Source organism: Crocuta crocuta, unplaced genomic scaffold (genome assembly GCF_008692635.1).
Source record: "Crocuta crocuta isolate KB4526 unplaced genomic scaffold, BGI_CrCroc_1.0 scaffold130, whole genome shotgun sequence".
In the NCBI taxonomy this organism is placed as follows: domain Eukaryota; kingdom Metazoa; phylum Chordata; class Mammalia; order Carnivora; family Hyaenidae; genus Crocuta; species Crocuta crocuta.
The window spans coordinates 560,604-579,450 of NW_027527920.1; the positions used below are offsets into that span (position 1 = coordinate 560,604).

At 45.2% G+C, this 18,847-nt stretch overlaps 1 protein-coding gene and 1 long non-coding RNA gene across 2 annotated transcripts; one reads left to right on the forward strand and one right to left on the reverse strand.

Moving 5' to 3' along the window:
- Positions 1 to 409: 409 nt before the first annotated feature.
- Positions 410 to 6,894, forward strand: CYP1A1 (cytochrome P450 family 1 subfamily A member 1). Its single transcript, XM_077745713.1, has 7 exons — positions 410 to 497; positions 3,493 to 4,364; positions 4,911 to 5,037; positions 5,129 to 5,218; positions 5,309 to 5,432; positions 5,578 to 5,664; positions 5,816 to 6,894. Exons 2-7 carry the CDS (start codon positions 3,522 to 3,524, stop codon positions 6,099 to 6,101), a joined length of 1,557 nt encoding a protein of 518 aa, XP_077601839.1. The 5' UTR covers positions 410 to 497; positions 3,493 to 3,521; the 3' UTR covers positions 6,102 to 6,894.
- LOC144216390 (uncharacterized) lies at positions 1,940 to 15,683 on the reverse strand. Its single transcript, XR_013330662.1, has 3 exons — positions 15,621 to 15,683; positions 13,082 to 13,265; positions 1,940 to 2,320 (listed from the first exon to the last, which is right to left on the reverse strand). It is a non-coding gene; the product is annotated as an uncharacterized LOC144216390 (long non-coding RNA).
- Positions 15,684 to 18,847: the final 3,164 nt, after the last annotated feature.

Genomic DNA, 18,847 nt, shown 5'->3' on the forward strand with positions numbered 1-18,847 from the left:
ACTAGGGTGAGGGGTCCCCGGGGATGGAGGCCTTCCAATACCGTGTCTTCGGGCTGTCCTGGGACTTCTCCCTCAAATTCCCACCGCAGCGGGGTTCTGTGCTGTCCATGGGGAACCTTGGAACCGGGGGTCAGGTGTCCCCAGCCTCCACCCCTTTACGTGCTGGCACTTGGATGAGTCCCCATAGCGGGTTCTTACCTGTCCCTCTGAGTTCCCCCAATCCTGTCCTCTCCTCCACTTCCCATCCCCCTTTCCTCCCCCTTTCCCTCCCTCTTTCCCCTCCATCCTAGAGCAACCATCCCCCCACCCCCCACAGCCCGCCCCTTCCTCTGTCCGAACTCCAGAGGGCGGGCCCAAGCCTGCAGGCTGTTTATATAAAGGTGACTTCACCCTCACCCTGAAGGTGACAGTTCTAGGAGTCTTCCTGATCTTCTTTGGGGTCCTGGCTTAAGAGACCACTCATCCCAGCTCAGTTGGGGAAGTCCTCACAGCCACAGGTGAGTGCTGGGAGCTTATGGCTTGCCCTTCCCTCCCAACAAAAAGAAAATTTTGATGCCTCCAGGTTTTCCTAGGTGGCCACTGGTCTAGCACCTCAAAAAGGAGGCTAAGAGGATCCTCAGTGACCAGGCACTGCAACTCTGTATTGGGAAAACTGAGGCCAGGGGGAAGGGCAGGTATTGCCCAAGGTCCCACAGCTAGTGCTGGAATTCTAGATATCAGATGGTCCCCCCTCCAAGGACTCCAGGATTTAGTTTCCAGCTCCATTCCCACTGACTCCCTGAATGTGCTGAGGCTTCCCCATCAGGGTCACCTGGGAAGCTGGAATAAAGACACAACTGTGGAAAGCTGGGATCAGGTGCAGCCTTTTCTTCAGGCGGTGTGATGAGAGAGCCTCTTTCTGGGTGGTTGGGACGGGTGGGGGGAGGGTTGGGTTCTTACCAGCTGTATGCCTGCTGTCTCTGCCCTCCCAAAGCATGGCTTGTTAGAGCCAAGATGTGCTGGCCAGGACAAAAGATGCAGATCTGAACAGGGGTCCCGGGCACTGCCCTGGGCCTTCCCTATATCATTGACTGCCATCTCTGGCTTGTACTGGGGTGGGCAATCAGTGTGAGGGACTGCTAGCTGCAGAGATCTGAACTATCAGTCCCTGAAAACTCACCAGTCACACTCTTTTGGCCTCATACCATCCCACTAAGGCTAGAGGCCCTTGGGGTACCTGGTGAGCAGAAGGGAACACTATGGCATACCAAGGCCTGTCCATATTTCACTCAAGGAGTCAGGGCCTGACTATGCTTTGAGATCCAGCTCCTCCAGGGGGGCCGCCCCAGAGAGATGGCTATACAGGTAAGGTAGGAGCCAGACAACCTCCCCATCTTGGGTGGTTCTCCTGTGAGGCAACCTCACTAGTCAGACTGTGAGGTTCCGCAGGTCAGATGTGAGTTTTCTCTTCTCTGGGACCAAGCTGGGCACCCTGAATCGGAGATCATATCCCACCCCCTCTCTCAGGTGATATAACTGGAGCCCAGAAAGGCAAAATGACAACTCCAAGGCCATGTCATGGAATCTGGAATACTCAGTCTCCTCATCTCCAGCCCAGGGCACCTGGCAGATACCCCAGTCTGAGGAACAATGTCTTCATGAATTTGCACACCCTTTCTAGAACCAGCCTAGAGAGAAAGTATTATCTCCACCTCTGTTAAATCTAGATTGATCCCTAATTTCCCTTATTCCAGTCTAGCATTATCTTGCAGCCCTTATCTGGTGGGGGCTTTCCATTTATTCTCTGCTCTCTTGGTGACTGGCAAGTGAGGGAGGCTGAGATTATGCATTCATTGAGAACTGAGCCCAACAAAAACCCTGGCCTGGATCTCTGCGACTAGGAACCTCAATGCAGCTTGTCTCCAACTGCTTTTATTTTATTATTAAAAAAATTTTTTTTAATGTTTTTAATGTTTTATTTATTTTTGAAAGAGAGAGACAGCACGAGCAGGGGAGGGTCAGAGAGAGAGGGAGACACAGAATCTGAAGCAGGCTCCAGGCTCTGAGCGAGCTGTCAGCACAGAGCCTGATGCAGGGCTCGAACCCATGAACCGTGAGACTGTGACCTGAGCCGAAGTCAGACGCCCAACTGACCGAGCCACCCAGGCGCCCCCTCCAATGGCTTTTAGACTATGAGTCAGTTGAACTCAGAGAGCTGAGGCTGAGTGGTGTGGCTTAGGCAGTGGTCTTCCAGTCCCCTGTCCCCTCCCTATCCTGTCCCAGGGTTTGGTCTGGCAGGATTCCCTAGACCCTGGGATGGAGCAGTAAAAAACTGAGGGTTCTGAAAAACAAAACAAAACAAAACAAAACATTTTTCATTAATGTGACAACTCTTTAAGGGGAGGTATCGGTGACAAGAGTTGAAAACTTCCCAGGGAACTTTCCCTAAGAGGTCCTGGCTCTGTCAGTGAGTCCTAGGTGGCTTTAGTCAAGTCCATGACTCCTCTGGATGGAGGTCAGTTTCCCCAAATATGAAATGAAGCAAAAGAAGCACACAATCCCTAGTTTTCCTGATGGCAGTGTTTCCCCAAGTGTGGTGGGTAGTACTCAAGGGGATTGGGGGTGACATATGTCGATTATGTGCTTAATTAGGGGGGAAAAATCAAACCTGTACTTTCATGCAGATATTTTTGTGTGGAGTGATGCTTAGTGGGTAGATTTAAAGTTGGTTTTAGGGGCGCCTGGGTGGCTTAGTCGGTTAAGTGTCTGACTTTCGCTTGGGTCATGATCTCGCGGTTCGCGGGTTCGAGCCCCGCGTCTGGCTGACTGCCAGCTCAGAGCCTGGAGCCTGTTTCAGTCTGTGACTCCCTCTCTCTCTGACCCTCCCCTGCTCACGCTCTCTCTCTCTCTCTCCTAGAAATAAATAAAACATTAAAAAAAAAATAAAGTTGGTTTTAGAAGGGTGTCTGGGTGACTCAGTAAGTTAAGTGTCTGACTCTTGATATCAGCTCAGGGTCTTGATCTCATCACGGTCATGAGTTTGAGCCTAGCATTGGGCTCCCTGCTGGGCATGCAGCCTGCTAATAAAAAATTTTTTTCTTCAGTTGATTTTAGAAAAGTACAAAATAAATAACAGTACAGGTGCTATATAGTGGTCACAGACTGATGTTTGGAAAACCCTGTTTTGGTGCAGCAAGGTTCTGAAATTGGGCACTTGGGGTTGGGAGTATGGATCCAACACTTCCTGACTGTGACCTTGCCCAAGTTACTTACCTTCTCTGAGCCTCACTAATCTACCTTATAGGCTGTGGCCAGGACTGAATGAATGACAGTGGAATTCTTGGCACACAGTGACAGCTCAACAAAGAACTCCCATCTCTTCCTTTCCTTCACGTCCAGTTAGCGGTTCTGGATGGGAAGATTTCCCCTCTCTTTGACTAGAATGCTGACACTAGGACATTGGTTCCTCACATCCCCCCCTTCTGATGTCTTCATCTTTTCCTCCCACCCCAGCTCTCAGCAGCAATCTTGAGATCTCTACAATGATGATGCTTTCTGTGTTTGGACTCTCTGTCCCCATCTCAGCCACAATGCTTCTCCTGGCCTCCGTTGTCTTCTGTCTGGTGTTCTGGTTGGTCAGGGCTCGGCAGCCTCGGGTTCCCGAAGGCCTGAAGAGTCCACCAGGGCCCTGGGGCTGGCCTCTGCTCGGACACGTGCTGACCTTGGGGAAGAACCCCCATCTGGCGCTGGCAAGGCTGAGCCAGCATTATGGGGACGTGCTGCAAATCCGCATTGGCTCCACACCTGTGCTGGTGCTCAGCGGCTTGGATACCATCCGGCAGGCCCTGGTGCGTCAGGGTGATGATTTCAAAGGCCGACCTGATCTCTACAGCTTCTCTCTGATCACTGATGGCCAAAGTATGTCCTTCAGCCCAGACTCTGGACCGGTGTGGGCTGCCCGCAGGCGCCTGGCCCAGAACGCCCTGAAGAGTTTCTCAATTGCCTCAGACCCGGCTTCCTCATCCTCCTGCTACCTGGAAGAGCACGTGAGCAAGGAGGCTGAGTACCTCATTGGCAAGTTCCAGGAGCTGATGGCAGAGGTTGGGCACTTTGACGCCTACAGATATGTAGTGGTGTCAGTGGCCAATGTCATCTGTGCCATGTGCTTTGGCCGGCGCTATGACCATGATGACCAAGAGCTGCTTAGCTTAGTTAATCTGAGTAATGAGTTCGGGGATGGCGCTGCCTCTGGGAACCCTGTGGACTTCTTCCCCATCCTTCGATACCTACCCAACCGTTCCCTGGATTTCTTCAAGGACATAAATGAGAAGTTCTCTAGCTTCATGAAAAAGATGGTCAAGGAACACTACAAAACTTTTGAGAAGGTATAGGCTGGGGAGAGGCAAGTGGATGGTGGGGAGCAGGTAGGGTTGGGGCCAGAAGGTCAAAGGTAAATGGAGCGGCGGGGGGGGAGGGTGGAGTGTCTGGCAGGCCCTCAAGGGCCGTCCTCCCTTGGATTTTGAGGCCAGTGGGACAGTGGACTCCATCCATGCCAGGGAAGCAGAACTTTTCCTTGACTAGACTTTCTTTCCGTCTGTGAGACAGCAATATTTACTGAGCAGCCAGTCTGTGCAGAACCCTAGGCCAGTTGTTCTGGGACCAGGAGGAGTTAAAAAGTTGATCCCCTGGCCTCACGGGACAGAGAAGGGTGAAGACCATATCCAGATGACACCTCTGTCTCATGTGTTCCTTGGGCTGGGGCTGCCAGTATTCTGGGGCAGGAGAGAGCCTTGAAGAGGTGTGAGAAGCTGGGATGGAGTACAGAGGTCAGTTCATGAACAAAGGTGCTAGGGACGGTGAGGAACCAGGCCTGAATGGAGACATAGGTCTGGGTTTGGGATCTTGTTCATCTGTGGGCTCTCCCCACCCAGGGTCACATTCGGGATATCACAGACAGCCTGATTGAGCACTGTCAGGACAAGAAGCTGGATGAGAATGCCAATATCCAGGTGTCTGATGAGAAGATCGTTAATGTTGTCTTGGACCTCTTCGGAGCTGGTATGAGCTACCCCATTGTGCCTCTCCTTTGCCCAACTGCCCTGATCTGCCAAGCATTTGATTTCTTTTCCCTTTGTTTTTCCCCGGTCAGGATTTGACACAGTCACAACTGCCATCTCCTGGAGCCTCATGTACCTGGTGACAAGCCCCAATGTACAGAAAAAGATCCAGAAGGAGTTGGGTAGGTGGTGGCTTCCTTTAACACACTCAAGGCAGAGGGCCTGGCCTCTTCTGGGCAGCCCCTTCATCCGTAGTCCTTTATGTTCTACAGACACGGTGATTGGTAGGGCGCGGCAGCCCCGGCTCTCTGACAGACTCCAGCTGCCCTACTTGGAAGCCTTCATCTTGGAGACCTTCCGACATGCTTCCTTCGTCCCTCTCACTATCCCCCATAGGTGAGGTCCCATGGATCCACTGCTCTCTGATCCTGGGCCTTCCTCCAGTCCACATCCCTGATCAGGGCTGGTGGAAAGGACACGTATGGGAGGCAGGGAGATCTCATTGTAGCCCTGAGCCTGACTGAGCTTCCTTCCTCCCCAGTACCACAAGAGACACAAGTCTGAGTGGCTTTTACATCCCCAAGGGGCGTTGTGTCTTTGTGAACCAGTGGCAGATCAACCATGACCAGTAAGTTGAGAGGAGGCAGGGGAAACTCTACCCTGTCCCAAGCTGTTCCTGGGCGACTTGCCCATCCCTTACTCTTTTGGTTTGGGGTTCAACCCACTTGATGCTTCAGAGCCCCCAGGGTACCACTTCAGCTGCCTCTCTCTGGTTACAGGAAGCTATGGGGTGACCCCTCTGAGTTCCGACCAGAACGATTTCTCACTTCTGATGGCACTGTCAACAAGGCACTGAGTGAGAAGGTGATTCTCTTTGGCTTGGGCAAGAGGAAGTGCATCGGTGAGACCATCGCCCGCTTGGAGGTCTTTCTCTTCCTGGCCATCCTGCTGCAGCAGGTGGAATTCAGTGTGCCACAGGGCACGAAGGTGGACATGACCCCCATTTATGGGCTGACCATGAAGCATGCCCGCTGTGAGCACTTCCAAGTGCGGGTGCGCACTTAGGGGTCAGAGAGCCCTGCAACTTAGACTCTATTTACCTGGCCTGTCTGGGCAGCCAGGCCAGGGGGCTGGCTTGGGGTCTGGGTGTGGGGGGGAGGCGGTCTAAACTTTGGCCTGAAACCCACAGATATTGGTCTGGCTGATTTTTGCTGTCTGGGCTACAGGCAAGCTTAAAGGATCATGTCTGCTCCTCACCTTGGACTTGCTCCTCTGCAGATTGACCACAGACAATGGACACAACAGGGGCCACAAAAAAAAAAAGGAGCAGATGAAGTCTTCCAGAGTTTTGCTTGAGGCAGGAGGCTTGGTAGGGTTAGGAGGTCCTCAGGCCCCTGGAAACCTCGAGGGAATTCTCTAGAAACCTCTAAGCCCAGTGGCTAGCTGGCTTTCTGTGGGGGCTGACTGGTTTGAGAAACATTTATAGCAGGTCATGCCAGGGCCTGTCCAATCTCTTTGACAATTGGGAGCTGTCAAGAGTGAAGGGAAGAGGCAGCTTAGGAATCTCAGGCACAGAGGTGGTCCTCCAGCTTGAATAAGGCTGAGCAGTCTGAGCACATGGGCTGGGGACACTGCAATGCCTTCTTCTGTTCTCCCTGCTGGCAGGAATAGGGCTGCATCCTGGCCTTGCAAGGACCCTGTTCCTGTCCAGGAGGGGCTGGGGGCTCATACCTATGAGGAGCAGAGTGCAGAGGGAGTGCCCAGACTCAGACATCACAGTCAGGTCTCTATGCCCAATATTAAAATGCCTTTTAAAAATGTTTATATGCATTAAACATTAAAAAATGTTTATATTTTAGCCTGCATTGTATTGGCATGCCTTCATTTATCATACGTAAGAGCTTAAGAACAATTTATTGAGTGCAATAGAGAAAATTCTAACCCAGGTATCCAGAAATGTGTAAGAAACTTCTACGTAAGCTAAATAAAGATATTATCCAGAAGTCCTATGGTGGAAATTTTTTGATTCTTGAATGAAGCCATCACTCACCTACATGCCCACTTTGAGCCCAGTCTCATGTTGGATTTTAGTGTGGGAGAAAGAAAAGAGGGATCCATCAAGAGGGGAAGCCATGGCTCTTTGGAAGTTTGCAATCCAGCTGGGGCACAAGACTTTATCACTACACTGTCTTCCTCCTTTTCTAACTGATCATACGTTGATAAAGTACATTCTCTAGACCAGACACTGGGGGGTAAAGAGCAAATAAAACATGGTCTCTGCCTTCAGAAGCCTCCCAAACTGGTTGGAAGAACCAACTTATAAACACATCATGTAATTCATTGTGATTAGGGCTCTATCAGATAGATCACCCAGGAAGGTGAGGCTCAGAGCTGGGGCTCGCTGGGTGGGGGGGCAGGGGTGAAGGGGGCTGCTGCAGAACTTGGGGATATCTATGCAGATCCCTTTTCAAAGAATGAGAGGCATCTCACTTGGGTCTCATGGCATTAGATTCTCAAGTCCAACAGGGAAGACTCTAGTCACAGTTTAGGGGGAAGAAGAAGATTCTCAACTCAGAAGTTGTGATCTGCTCCTCACTTCCTTGTGCAGGTTTAGGTCCTGCTCCCTCACTGGAACCCAAGGCTGGTCACAGTTGGAAAACGAAGCCTTTGGTCATTGGGTCCCACAAGCAGACTGTGGCCCAGATTTCAACATTGAATGTCCCTGTCCATCTGGGATGTCAGAGTAGTTAGTGGTGCCCATTATGGACAGAGGCTGGACCCACATAGCCAGGAGCTGTTCTGACTGAGGGACTGAGGGATGACACATCTTGGGATGTGACCTCCAGCCTAGCTTTCTTCCTCAAGCATTGTGTGATGGCCAGCAGTTGCTATTCAGGCCCTGTGCTTTCTGGCAGGGGCAGATAGAGCCAACATACCAAAAGTTTCAGTCTACTGCAAGGGACGAGCTAAAGTCAGCTGGATCAACCCTGTTTATGAGGGAAAATGAGGCATTTGATGCCCAATATTTCTTGTATTGACTTTTAAACTTTTAAAAAAATTTTTAACATTTTAATTTATTTTTGAGACACAGAGCATGAACGGGGGAGGGGCAGAGAGAGAGGGAGACCCAGAATCTGAAGCAGGCTCCGGCTCTGAGCTGTCAGCACAGAGCCTGATGCGGGCTTGAACCCACAATCTGTGAGATCATGACCCGAGCTGAAGTTGGACACTTAACCAGGACTGAGCCATCCAGGCGCCCCTCACTGACTTATTTTTAACTTAAAAAATAACTTGTATTATATACTATAACATAGGTTGAGCCTTGAAAACATCACAGTAAGTGAAAGAAGCCAGACACAAAAGACCACATGGTATATGATTCCATTGATATGAAATGTCTAGAACATGTAAATCTATAGACAGAAAGTAGATTAGTGGTTGCTGGGGTTGGGAGTGGGGGAAATGGAAGGTACAGGCATTTCTTTTAGAGTTGATGGAAACATTCTGGAATCAGATAGTGGTAAGAGTTGTATAATGTGACTATACTAAAAACCACTTAATTATGCAGTTTAAAATGATTAAAACAGGGGCCCCTGGGTGGCTCAGTCGGTTAAGCATCCGACTTCGGCTCAGGTCATGATCTCATGGTTCATGGGTTCAAGCCCCGCGTTGGGCTCTGTGCTGACAGCCTGTTTCAGATTCTGTATCTCCCTCTCTCTCTGACCCTCTGCTGCTCACGCTGTCTTTCTCTCTCTCTCTCTCTCTCAGAAAAAAATAAAACATTAAAAATAAATAAATAAAAAAATGAATAAAACAGTAAAAAAGAAAAAGTTTGCTGACTTTTGTTCTAAAAGAAAAGTGAGAGACATGGGGATAGCATATGAAAAATAATTTCTGTAACTGTTCTCAGTAATCATATTGGTAATGGTAATATTAGTATTTCTTTTTGAGACTATAGTTTAATGGGGGGGTAAAACAAATGAGTAATCAATAATAAAAATATCTGAATTCATGATCACCTGTACCCTCAAGACTTAGGATTTTTGGTATGGAAAAAAGAAGATAGAGATATAATATAGGAAATGTTGAGTATACATATACATATATATGTATATATACAAGTGACTCTTGAACAATGTGGGGGTTCTGGGCACTGATCCCCATGCAGTAAAAAATATTCATATAACTTTTGACTTCCTCAAAACTTATAGCCTACTGTTGACCAGAAGCCTCACCTGTAACATAAACAGTCAATTAATGTGTGCTTTGTCTATGTATTATATATTGTATTCTTATAATAAAGTAAACTACAGAATAGGAAATGTTTTTAAGAGACTCATAAGTGTCCTGTTTTTATATACTAAAAAAAAAAACCACGTATAAGTGGACCCACCCAGTTCAAACCCTTGTTGTTCAAGGGTCGACTGTGTATGTGTGCGTGAGTGTGTGTGTGTGTGTGTGTGTGTGTGTGTACTACTATGTGTTAGAATCAATGACCAACTCATAGCAATCCCTGATGCCTAGATTACCATCCAGGTACTCTCCACTTCTTGGAGAAACGCTGGTTACAGATTTGAGGCAGGAGATATCAAAGATGAGCCCAGAAGAGCTGCTCATACCAGAGAACAAAAGACTACCAAGAGTGGATCAATATATTTAGAAGCCACTGAAAAGGCTCCAGCAAGTCAAAGACAGGACAATTTGAGTGTCAATAATTATAACTGTCATTGACTAAAATCTATCAAATATGTTTGAATCCACGAGTTCATAAGCATCTATGTATCTGTTTTTTAATTAGCCGGTTACCTTCGGAGGAACCAGTTCAGTATCTTAACAAGTGAGAAACAAAGGCAAGATATTAAGCATTTATCCTACCTTTCCTATATGACCTATACCTACAGATAACCAAATAGTAGATAGAAAGCATCTCTTAAGTATTCCAATTAACAAATGAAAAAGAAATAATAGAATATCACTACTTTATAGCCACCAACAAATTAATGGATCTGGACATTGTACCCAACAATTGATAGCATCCTAAAAATCAGAGAAAACCAGATATGTGCTTCCTGATGAAAGAATCCAACACTGCCAAAGGTATTGCCAAAGGGATTGAACAGAAGTCTAATAACTTAGCCATTGGGTCCGGCTTCCAGTTTACAATACAGAGGATTAAGAAACATGCTAGACAGAAACATAAGTGTGCAATCAGTAAATTTCAGAACTTGGGAAATTACAGGTCTGAAGGCCTGGGGTATTCAACAGAAAAATTAGAAAGAAAGAATTGGAGGGAAAACTTGTAAATCAAAAGAGACTTCAAAGATGTATAGGTGTGTCTAGGTGGCTCACTTGGTTAAGGGTTAATTGTCCTACTCTTGATCTCAGCTCACACCTTGATCTCAGGGTCCTGAGTTCAAGCCCCGTGTTGGCCTCCATGCTAGGTATGAAGCCTACTTTAAAAAAATAAATGTATAGAATTTTAAGAAACAGACAGGGGCACTTGAGTGGCTCAGTTAGTTAAGTATCTGACACTTGATTTTGGCTCAGGTCATGATCTCACAGTTTATGAGTTTGAGCCCTGTGTTTGGGTCTGTGCTGGTAGTGTGGAGCCTGCTTGGGATTTTCTCTCTCTCTCTCTCTCTCTGCCCCCCACCGCTTTCTCAAAATAAATAAATAAGCTTAAAAATACAATAGAATCTGATAATTTCATTTCTGAGTATTTATTTGAAGAAAACAAAAACCCAAACTCAAAATATACATTCCCATGTTTGTTGCAGGATTACTTAACAAGAGCCAAGATATGGAAGCAACCTAAGTGTCCGTTGACAGATGAATGGATAAAGAAGGTGTGTGTGTGTGTGTGCACGCACACACACACACAGAGAAAGAGAGAGAGAGAGAGAGAGAGAGAGAATAAAACGAACAAAATCTTGTCATTTGTGATGATATGGATGGACTTTGAGGGCATGATGCTAAGCGAAATATGTCAGACAGTGAAAGACAAGCACTGCATAGTTTCACTTATAAGCAGAATCAACACAAACAAACAAATAATCAACACAAACAAACAAATACAACAAAATCCAGACCATATATAGAGAGAACAGAGTAGGGGTTGCCAGGCAGGAAAGGAGTTAGGAGTATGAAATGGTGAAGGGGAATATAGTCAATAACATTGCATTGACTTCATATGGTGGCAGAAGGTAACTAGACTTATTGCGGTAGCCAGTTTGTAACAATACACATGTTGAATTACTGTCTTATACACACAAAACTAATAAAATATTGCATGTCAATTATACTCCACTTAAAAGAAAAGAAATACTTGTACATTGTTGTGGAAATGTAAAATGATGTTGCCACTTTGGAAAAGAGTTTCTTAAAAGGTTAAACACAGGGTCATTGTATAATCCAGTAATCCCATTCTTAGGTGTACACTCAAGAGAATTAAAACATATATCTACACAAAAACTTGTTAGGTGTTCCTAACAGCGTTATCCATTATAGCCAAAAAAAAAAAGAAGTGGAGATAATTCAAATATTCATCACCTGGTTAGTGGATAGATAAAATGTCGTATATTCATGCAATGGAATAATATTATGCCATAAAATGATTGTATCAGAAGGACTTATACATACTGTAATATGGATGGGCCTTGAAAACATCAAGTCAAAGAAGCCACATATTATATACATGCCACATATTATATGATTTTATTTATATGAAATGTCCAAGAATAGGAAAATCCACAGAAACAGAAAACAGATTAGTGGTTGCCAGGCGCTGAGGGGTAGAAGAAATGGGGTTTGACTACTGATGGGTCCAGGGCTCTTTTCTCATGGGTTGTCAGATTGAACCCCACATCGGGCTCTGTGCTGACAGTGTGGAGCCTGCTTGGGATTCTCTCCCCCACTCTCTCTGCCCCTCCCCTGCTTGCATGTTCTCTCTCTCTCTCAAATAAATAAACATGAAAAAAATTTTTAAAAAGAAAAAAATAATTATTGACAGGGATGTAATAATGCCATCTTCTTAATTGGTTTCTTGCTATTGTTTTTAATGTTTATTTATTTATTTTGAGAGAGAGTGGGGGAGGGGAAGAGAGAGAGGGAGAAAGAGAGAATCCCACGTAGGCTCCATGCCCACCGCAGAGCATGACTTGGGGCTATATCTCACGACTGCAAGGAGACCATGACCTGAGATCACGACCTGAGATCATGACCTGAGCTCATGACCTGAGCTGACATCAAGAGTTGGACATTTAACCAACTGAGTCAGCCAGGTGCCCCTCTGGCTATTTTGTAGTTCCCTTGTGTTTTAATTCCTCTCTTTCTACCTTCCTTTGTGAACTGATGATTTTCCATAGTCGTATGCTTTGATTTCCTTCTCCATTTTCTGTGAATCTACTGTAGGGTTTTGCTTTGTGGTTACCACGAGGCTTACATAAAACATCTTATAGATATAGCAGTCTATTTTATGTGGATAACAACTTATTTATTATTTTTTAATGCTTTTTCTGAATTTATTTTTTGGGAGTGAGAGAGAGCATAATTGGCAGAGGAGAAGGGAGAGTTAGGGACAGAGGATCCAAAGCAGGCTCTGCACTGACAGGCTTGACAGCAGCAAGTCTGACGTGGAGATCAAACACGAACTGTGAAATCATGACCTGAGCTGCCCAGGTGCCCCTACATGGATAACAATTTAACTTCAATCACATACAAAATCTCTATTCTTTCTTTCACTCCCTGCTTTTGTTTTTGATGTCACAATTTACATCTCTTTATATTGTGTATCCATTAAGAAATTATTGTAGCTATAGCTATTTTAATCATTTTGTCCTTTAACCTTTTTCTTTCTTTAAGTCCAGTATAATTAAAGGTGATTAGTGTTACATTAGTTTCAGGTGTACAATATAGTGATTCAACAATCTATACTCAGTGCTCAACATGATAAGTGTATGTCCTTTTAACCTTTATAATAGAATTAAGTGGTTGACACATCACCATATTACAGTATTAGAGTATTCTGAATTTGATTATGTGCTTACCTTTAACCAGTATGATGTATATTTTCATATGCTTTCATGTTACTAATTAGCATTTTTTGTTTCAGCTTGAAGAACTCCCTTTAGCATTTCTTGCAAAGCAGGTCTAGTTGTAGTGAATTCCCTCAGCTTTTGTTTGTTAGGGAAAACCTTTACCTGGTACAGGTTTATGGTATTTTTTTTTTTCCTGTGTGTGAGAGAGAGAGAGAGAGAGAGAGAGAGACAGCGTGAGCAGGGGAGGGTCAAAGAGAGAGGGAGATACAGAATCTGAAACAGGCTCCAGGCTCTGAGCTGCCAGCACAGAGCCTGAGGTGGGGCTTGAACCCACTAACCATGAGATCATGACCTGAGCCGAAGTCGGACGCTTAACCAACTGAGCCATCCAGGCACCCCAACCTGGTACAGGTTTAACTTAAAATAACAAAGCTGGGGCACTCAGGTGGCTCAATAAGTTAAGCATCTGACTCTTGATTTCAGCTTAGGTCATGATCTCATGGTTCATGAGATGGAGCCCCACATTGGGCTCTGCACTGACAGTGTGGAGCCTGCTTGGGATTCTCTCTCTCCAAATCTCACTGCTCCTCCCCCACTCATGCTGCCCCCCCTCAAAATAAATAAACTTAAAAAAAATAGCAAGGCTAATGTGATATATATCACTTAATAACATGCTCATTAAATCAATCCTATTTTAAGATTAAAAATTAAAACTTTAAGTAATATTGTCTTCCAACATTGTAGGGTATGACTAAATCTTTAAATATATTCAATAATAATGTCGGTAAGCAAAAAATTTAAATATGGTAGGAAAAAGGGGACTTGCAGCTAAAGGAATATTATGGCCTGGAACATACAGTTTACTTACATATGAAGAACTGAATAATATTCTTTGTCATCTGCATACTCTACTCAGACAATAAAATTATATTTTGCTTCACCTGTGTAAATGCTCCCTCAATTCTCAAAAATCTAATTTCTATTCTCCAGCTGCCTTTTCCTATACTCTTAGGTTGTTTTATTTTTTTTATTTTTCCCTTAAAAATTAAAAAAAATTATTTATTTATAAGACAGAGACAGAGAATGTGTGGGGGAGGGGTAGAAAGAGAGGGAAACACAAAATCTGAGGCAGGCTCTAGGCTCTAAGGTGTCACCACAGAGCCCAACATGGAGCTCAAGCTCGCAAACCATGAGATCATGACCTGAGCCAAAGTCGGCCGCTTAACTGACTGAGACACCCAGGTGCATTCTTATTTTTCCCTTTCAAGTAGGCTTCATAGCCAGTGTAGAGCCCAATGCAGGACCTGAACCCATGACCACAAGATCAAGACCTGGGCTGAGATCAAGAGGTGGAAGCTTAACCAAATGAGGCATCCAGGCACTCCCTAGGTTATTTTAATAAAGCAACAAAGGGGGCGCCTGGATGACTCAGTATGTTAAGCAACCGACTTGGCTCAGCTCAGGATCTTGCGGCTTTTGAGTTCAAGCCCTGCCTCTGGCTCTGTGCTGACAGCTCAGAGCCTGGAGCCTGCTTTAGATTCTGTTTCCCTCTCTCTGCCCCTCCCCTGATCACACTCTGTGTCTTTCTCTGTCTCTCTCAAAAATATACATTAAAAGGGGCGTCTGGGTGGCTCAGTTGGTTAAGCGTCTGACTTTAGCTCAGGTCATGATCTCACAGTTCGTGGGTTCGGGCCCCGTGTGATAACGGGCCTCTGTGATAACGGCTAGCTCAGAGCCTAGAGCCTGTCTTTGGATTCTGTATCTCCCTCTCTCTCTGACCCTCCTCTGCTCATGCTGTTTCTCTCTCTCAAAAATAAATAAAACAACAAAAAATAAACATTAAAAAAAAAAGAGTTGGGTTCTCAACTGACTGAACCACCCAGGAATCCCTTAGCTTTACCATTCTAGACCTCCATGCTATATACTGTCAGGTCAAAAACTGCAGATTAGTGCTGTGCTGTTCTTGAGCTAAGAGTTAATTCTCTGATGGTTGATGCCCTTGTTAGAGACTATTAGTGTGGTCCACAGTACAATGAGGCAGAAGTAAGTCTTGTTAAAACTCCCTTACATATGTTGGGAGAGGCAAGTGGGTGCTGCTCACTGACTTAATCTACAATGGCTTCCAGAAATTTGACTCTACTGGTCAGGTAAGATCTACCCAGTTCAGATAACTGTCTTTAAGCAGCAGTACCTAGTGGTATAACTTGAGAACTTAGAAAGTCTTCAAGAGGATTTGGTGAGTAGTAAATTCTGTCACTGAATGGTTATTATTTTCAGCTGCCAGTACTGTTTTTTTTTAATTTTTAATGTTTTATTTATTTCTAGGAGAGAGAGAGACAGCGTGAGCAGGGGAGGGTCAGAGAGAGAGGGAGTCACAGACTCTGAAACAGGCTCCAGGCTCTGAGCTGGCAGTCAGCACAGAGCCTGACGCGGGGCTCGAACCCACGAACCGCGAGATCATGACCTAAGCGAAAGTCGGACGCTTAACCGACTAAGCCACCCAGGCGCCCCCAGCTGCCAGTACTGTTAACTGTGTATCATTTCTTACCTTCATAGTCAAATTTCTTGAAATTGTCCACATTCACTGCTTCCACTTGTTCATCTCACATTCTCTCCTGATCCTCTGACATTTGACTTTTGGCTCCTCCCTCTATGTCAAAATCACCAGGGCCCTCCTACCTACTAAATCTAGTGGACATTTTCAGTCTTCTATGATTCAAGCTCTTTGCAGTATTTAGCACTGTTAACTATTCTCTTAAAATTCTCTCTTAAAAAAATTATCCCTTTCCTGGTCACTTTGGCATTACCCATTGCTGAGTTTTCTCTTGTATTCCTAGTTGTAGCTTCTCGATTTCCTTTGAATCATTCTCTCCTTATGTGTATCCCTTAAATGTTGGTGTTCATCAGAGTTCTGTCCTTGGCCCTTGACTATTCCCTTGCTGTATGCCATCCCTGGACCATATCACTCATTATTGGGTCTTTAAGTACCGCCTGGTTATGGATGACTTCCAAGTCTCTTCTATCTCTCCTGAGCTCCGGATCCACATTTCCAATTTCCTACCAGATGCCCCACACCAGGCCCACTCCTAACACACATGGAGCTCCCTGACCTGTTTCCCTTTTCTTCCCACCCCTATTCTACCCCACACTATGAGGGGCTTCTCAGATCCACATGTGTGAACATTCCAGCCTGAATTTCCAAGCTCCATCCACACTCTTCCCAAACAGCCACGTTTTTGTCCACTCCTTGGGCTTACGCGTATTGCACAATGGCAGCGAGGTCCACCATCAGGATGACCTGGGGAAGATGCTTATCTATGGCCTGAAAGTGGACTCAGGCCATTTGGAAGGGAATTTGGGAATCCTAGGAATGTGAAATTCAGCAGGTCTGAACGGGGTGTGTGTGTGTGAGCTCTGGGTAGTCATGTCCCCTTAGCCTACAGAGAAAGGTTTGGCTTAAGGAGTTCCAGAGTGTAGACCATCTAAAGTGTGGAGTCTAGGGTAAGGTTCCCAATTTCCCGAGTCTAAGGATTTTAACCACTCCTACAGTACCTTAGACTCAACATATGCAGACCTGAGTTTGTCATCTATCTTTCCCCCCTTTTCTATTATTGCCTACCCACAACCTCTTCATCCTCTTCGATTCCATATCTGAGCAAATAGTCCTGCCAAACAATCTTTTGCCTTAGCCATAAGTCTGGCAGTTGATCTGTCTTCTAAGCATCTTTATAATCTGTTTGTGGTCGCCTCATCAGCCCCACTGGCTGGTGCCTTACCATGACTTCTCAACATTTCTCCTCTGGGCTTACTCCAACCAGTTTTCATTCAAGTCCATATTCCATAATACAAGTCTGACTAGGATACTCTCTTGCTTCAAATTCCTCATTTGTTTCCCTTAGGATATGCCCTTAGGATAAATCCAAATTCCTTAGGGCATAGAAGGTTCCTCGGAATCTGGCTCTGCTTACGTTTCCAGATCAATCTATCACCACTTTCTGCTTTTACATATGTGCCCCATTCAAGTTGAGCTACTTGTATTTCCCTGGATGGGCCTTAATTCACCCACATTTCCTTGGTTTTCTATACAATCCTCCCTTTACTGGAATGACCTTCCTATTTCACCTAATAATTCCTTTTTTTATTCTTTATATCTCAGCCTAGATGTTACATCTAGAAAACCCCATGCTTACTGTTAGCATCCTCTTCCCCTACTTCATTGTCTTGGGGAATTATATATTATATAGCCTTTTGAGTCTGGATTTAACTTAACATAATGCATTTGAGATTCATTCATACTGTTGCAGGTATTAGTTAATTTTTATTGTTTGCATGGATCCACCATAGCATGTTTATCCATTCCTCAGTTGAGGGACATTAGGTTGTTTTCAATTGTTGTGTACCAGTTTTTATATGAATACAGGTTTTAATTTCATTTGAGTAAATAGGAGTGCCAGGTGTACAGTTAAGTATGGTTCCAATTAAGCTGTTTAGAATGATCACTAGTGGGGCTCCTGGTGACCAGTTGGTTCAGTGCCCGACTCTTGATTTTGGGTCAGGTCATGATGTCATGATTTGTGGATTTGAGCCCTATGTCGGGCTCTGTGCTAACAGTGTGGAAACCTGCTTGGGATTCTCTCTCTCTCTCTCTCTGTCTTCCCCTCCCCTGCTTGCACTCTCTCTCTCTCAAAATATAGAAAACTTGAGAAATAAAGTTATCATGAGTAATGCACAGATTTTAATATATTCGATGAATTCCCATTGTTCTTATTGATGCTCAAATTATCCTACTTTTGACCAGTGGGAGCTTCTTACGTTCCAAATTCTTTTAGCAAACACCTAGTAGTCTGATAGCTTCTGAGCTTTCTTGTACCACAACACATTCTGGGTGTATGGTATTTCTTGTCCCAATTAGTGTTCAGTTTAACACATGGAGAGTTAATTTGTATAGCTGGTGGTTGTAGCAAAAACAAGGTGTTTGGAATAGCGTTACAGCAGGACTTCCCCTCTTCCCTAATTATGTAAAATGCTAATCTTTAATTTGAATTTATTATATAATTGATGAACACCCCCAATTCTGGATTCTATGAGAGAATATACCTCTTGGGTAAAACCGGATATGCATTAGTGCAGGAACCATCAGAGCCGAAGGAAAAAGGCTAAGTTCGGCTTTGAAGGAGAAAGGAAAGAATTAAGTTCAGCTTTGGAGGAGTAAACCTTGTCAATTTCTGTGTGATTTGGGCTTGGGGTGGTGGTCGGAGGCTTGGGGAGGGAAATGGAGGTGCTAGGAGGCTTCAGTATCTAACGTTAAGCAAAAAACTTTATGTGCCTCCAAAAGCATGATCCTTTAGCCCCCAGCATCAAAACTCCCTGAGGAGTTTGTTAAAATAGACTCCTGGGGGAGCCTGGGTGGCTCAGTGGGTTGAGCACCCCACTCTAGATCTCGGTTCAGGTCATGGTCTCACTGTTGGTGAGATCGAGCCCCGTGTAGGGCTTAGTGCTGACAGCGCCGAGTCTGTTTGGGATCCTCTCCCCCTCTTACTATGCCCCTCCCCGGCTCGAGTGCACACACACGGTCTCTGAAAATAATCTTTAAAAAAATCCTTTAAAATACAGACTCCTGGATCCTACCCCAGAGTCAGTGAAGTAGACTCTCTTGAGAGTGAGACTTAAGAATGTGTATTTTAGGGGCGCCTGGGTGGCTTAGTCGGTTAAGCGTCCGACTTTCGCTTAGGTCATGATCTCGCTGTTCGTGGGTTCGAGCCCCGCGTCGGGCTC

Coding starts and splice junctions, on each gene's coding strand:
- CYP1A1 (XM_077745713.1), top strand. CDS start 3,522: ATGATGATGCTTTCTGTGTTTGGACTCTCTGTCCCCATCTCAGCCACA. Junction 5,219..5,308: donor AAAGATCCAGAAGGAGTTGG/GTAGGTGGTGGC, acceptor TATGTTCTACAG/ACACGGTGATTGGTAGGGCG. Junction 5,665..5,815: donor TGGCAGATCAACCATGACCA/GTAAGTTGAGAG, acceptor CTCTGGTTACAG/GAAGCTATGGGGTGACCCCT.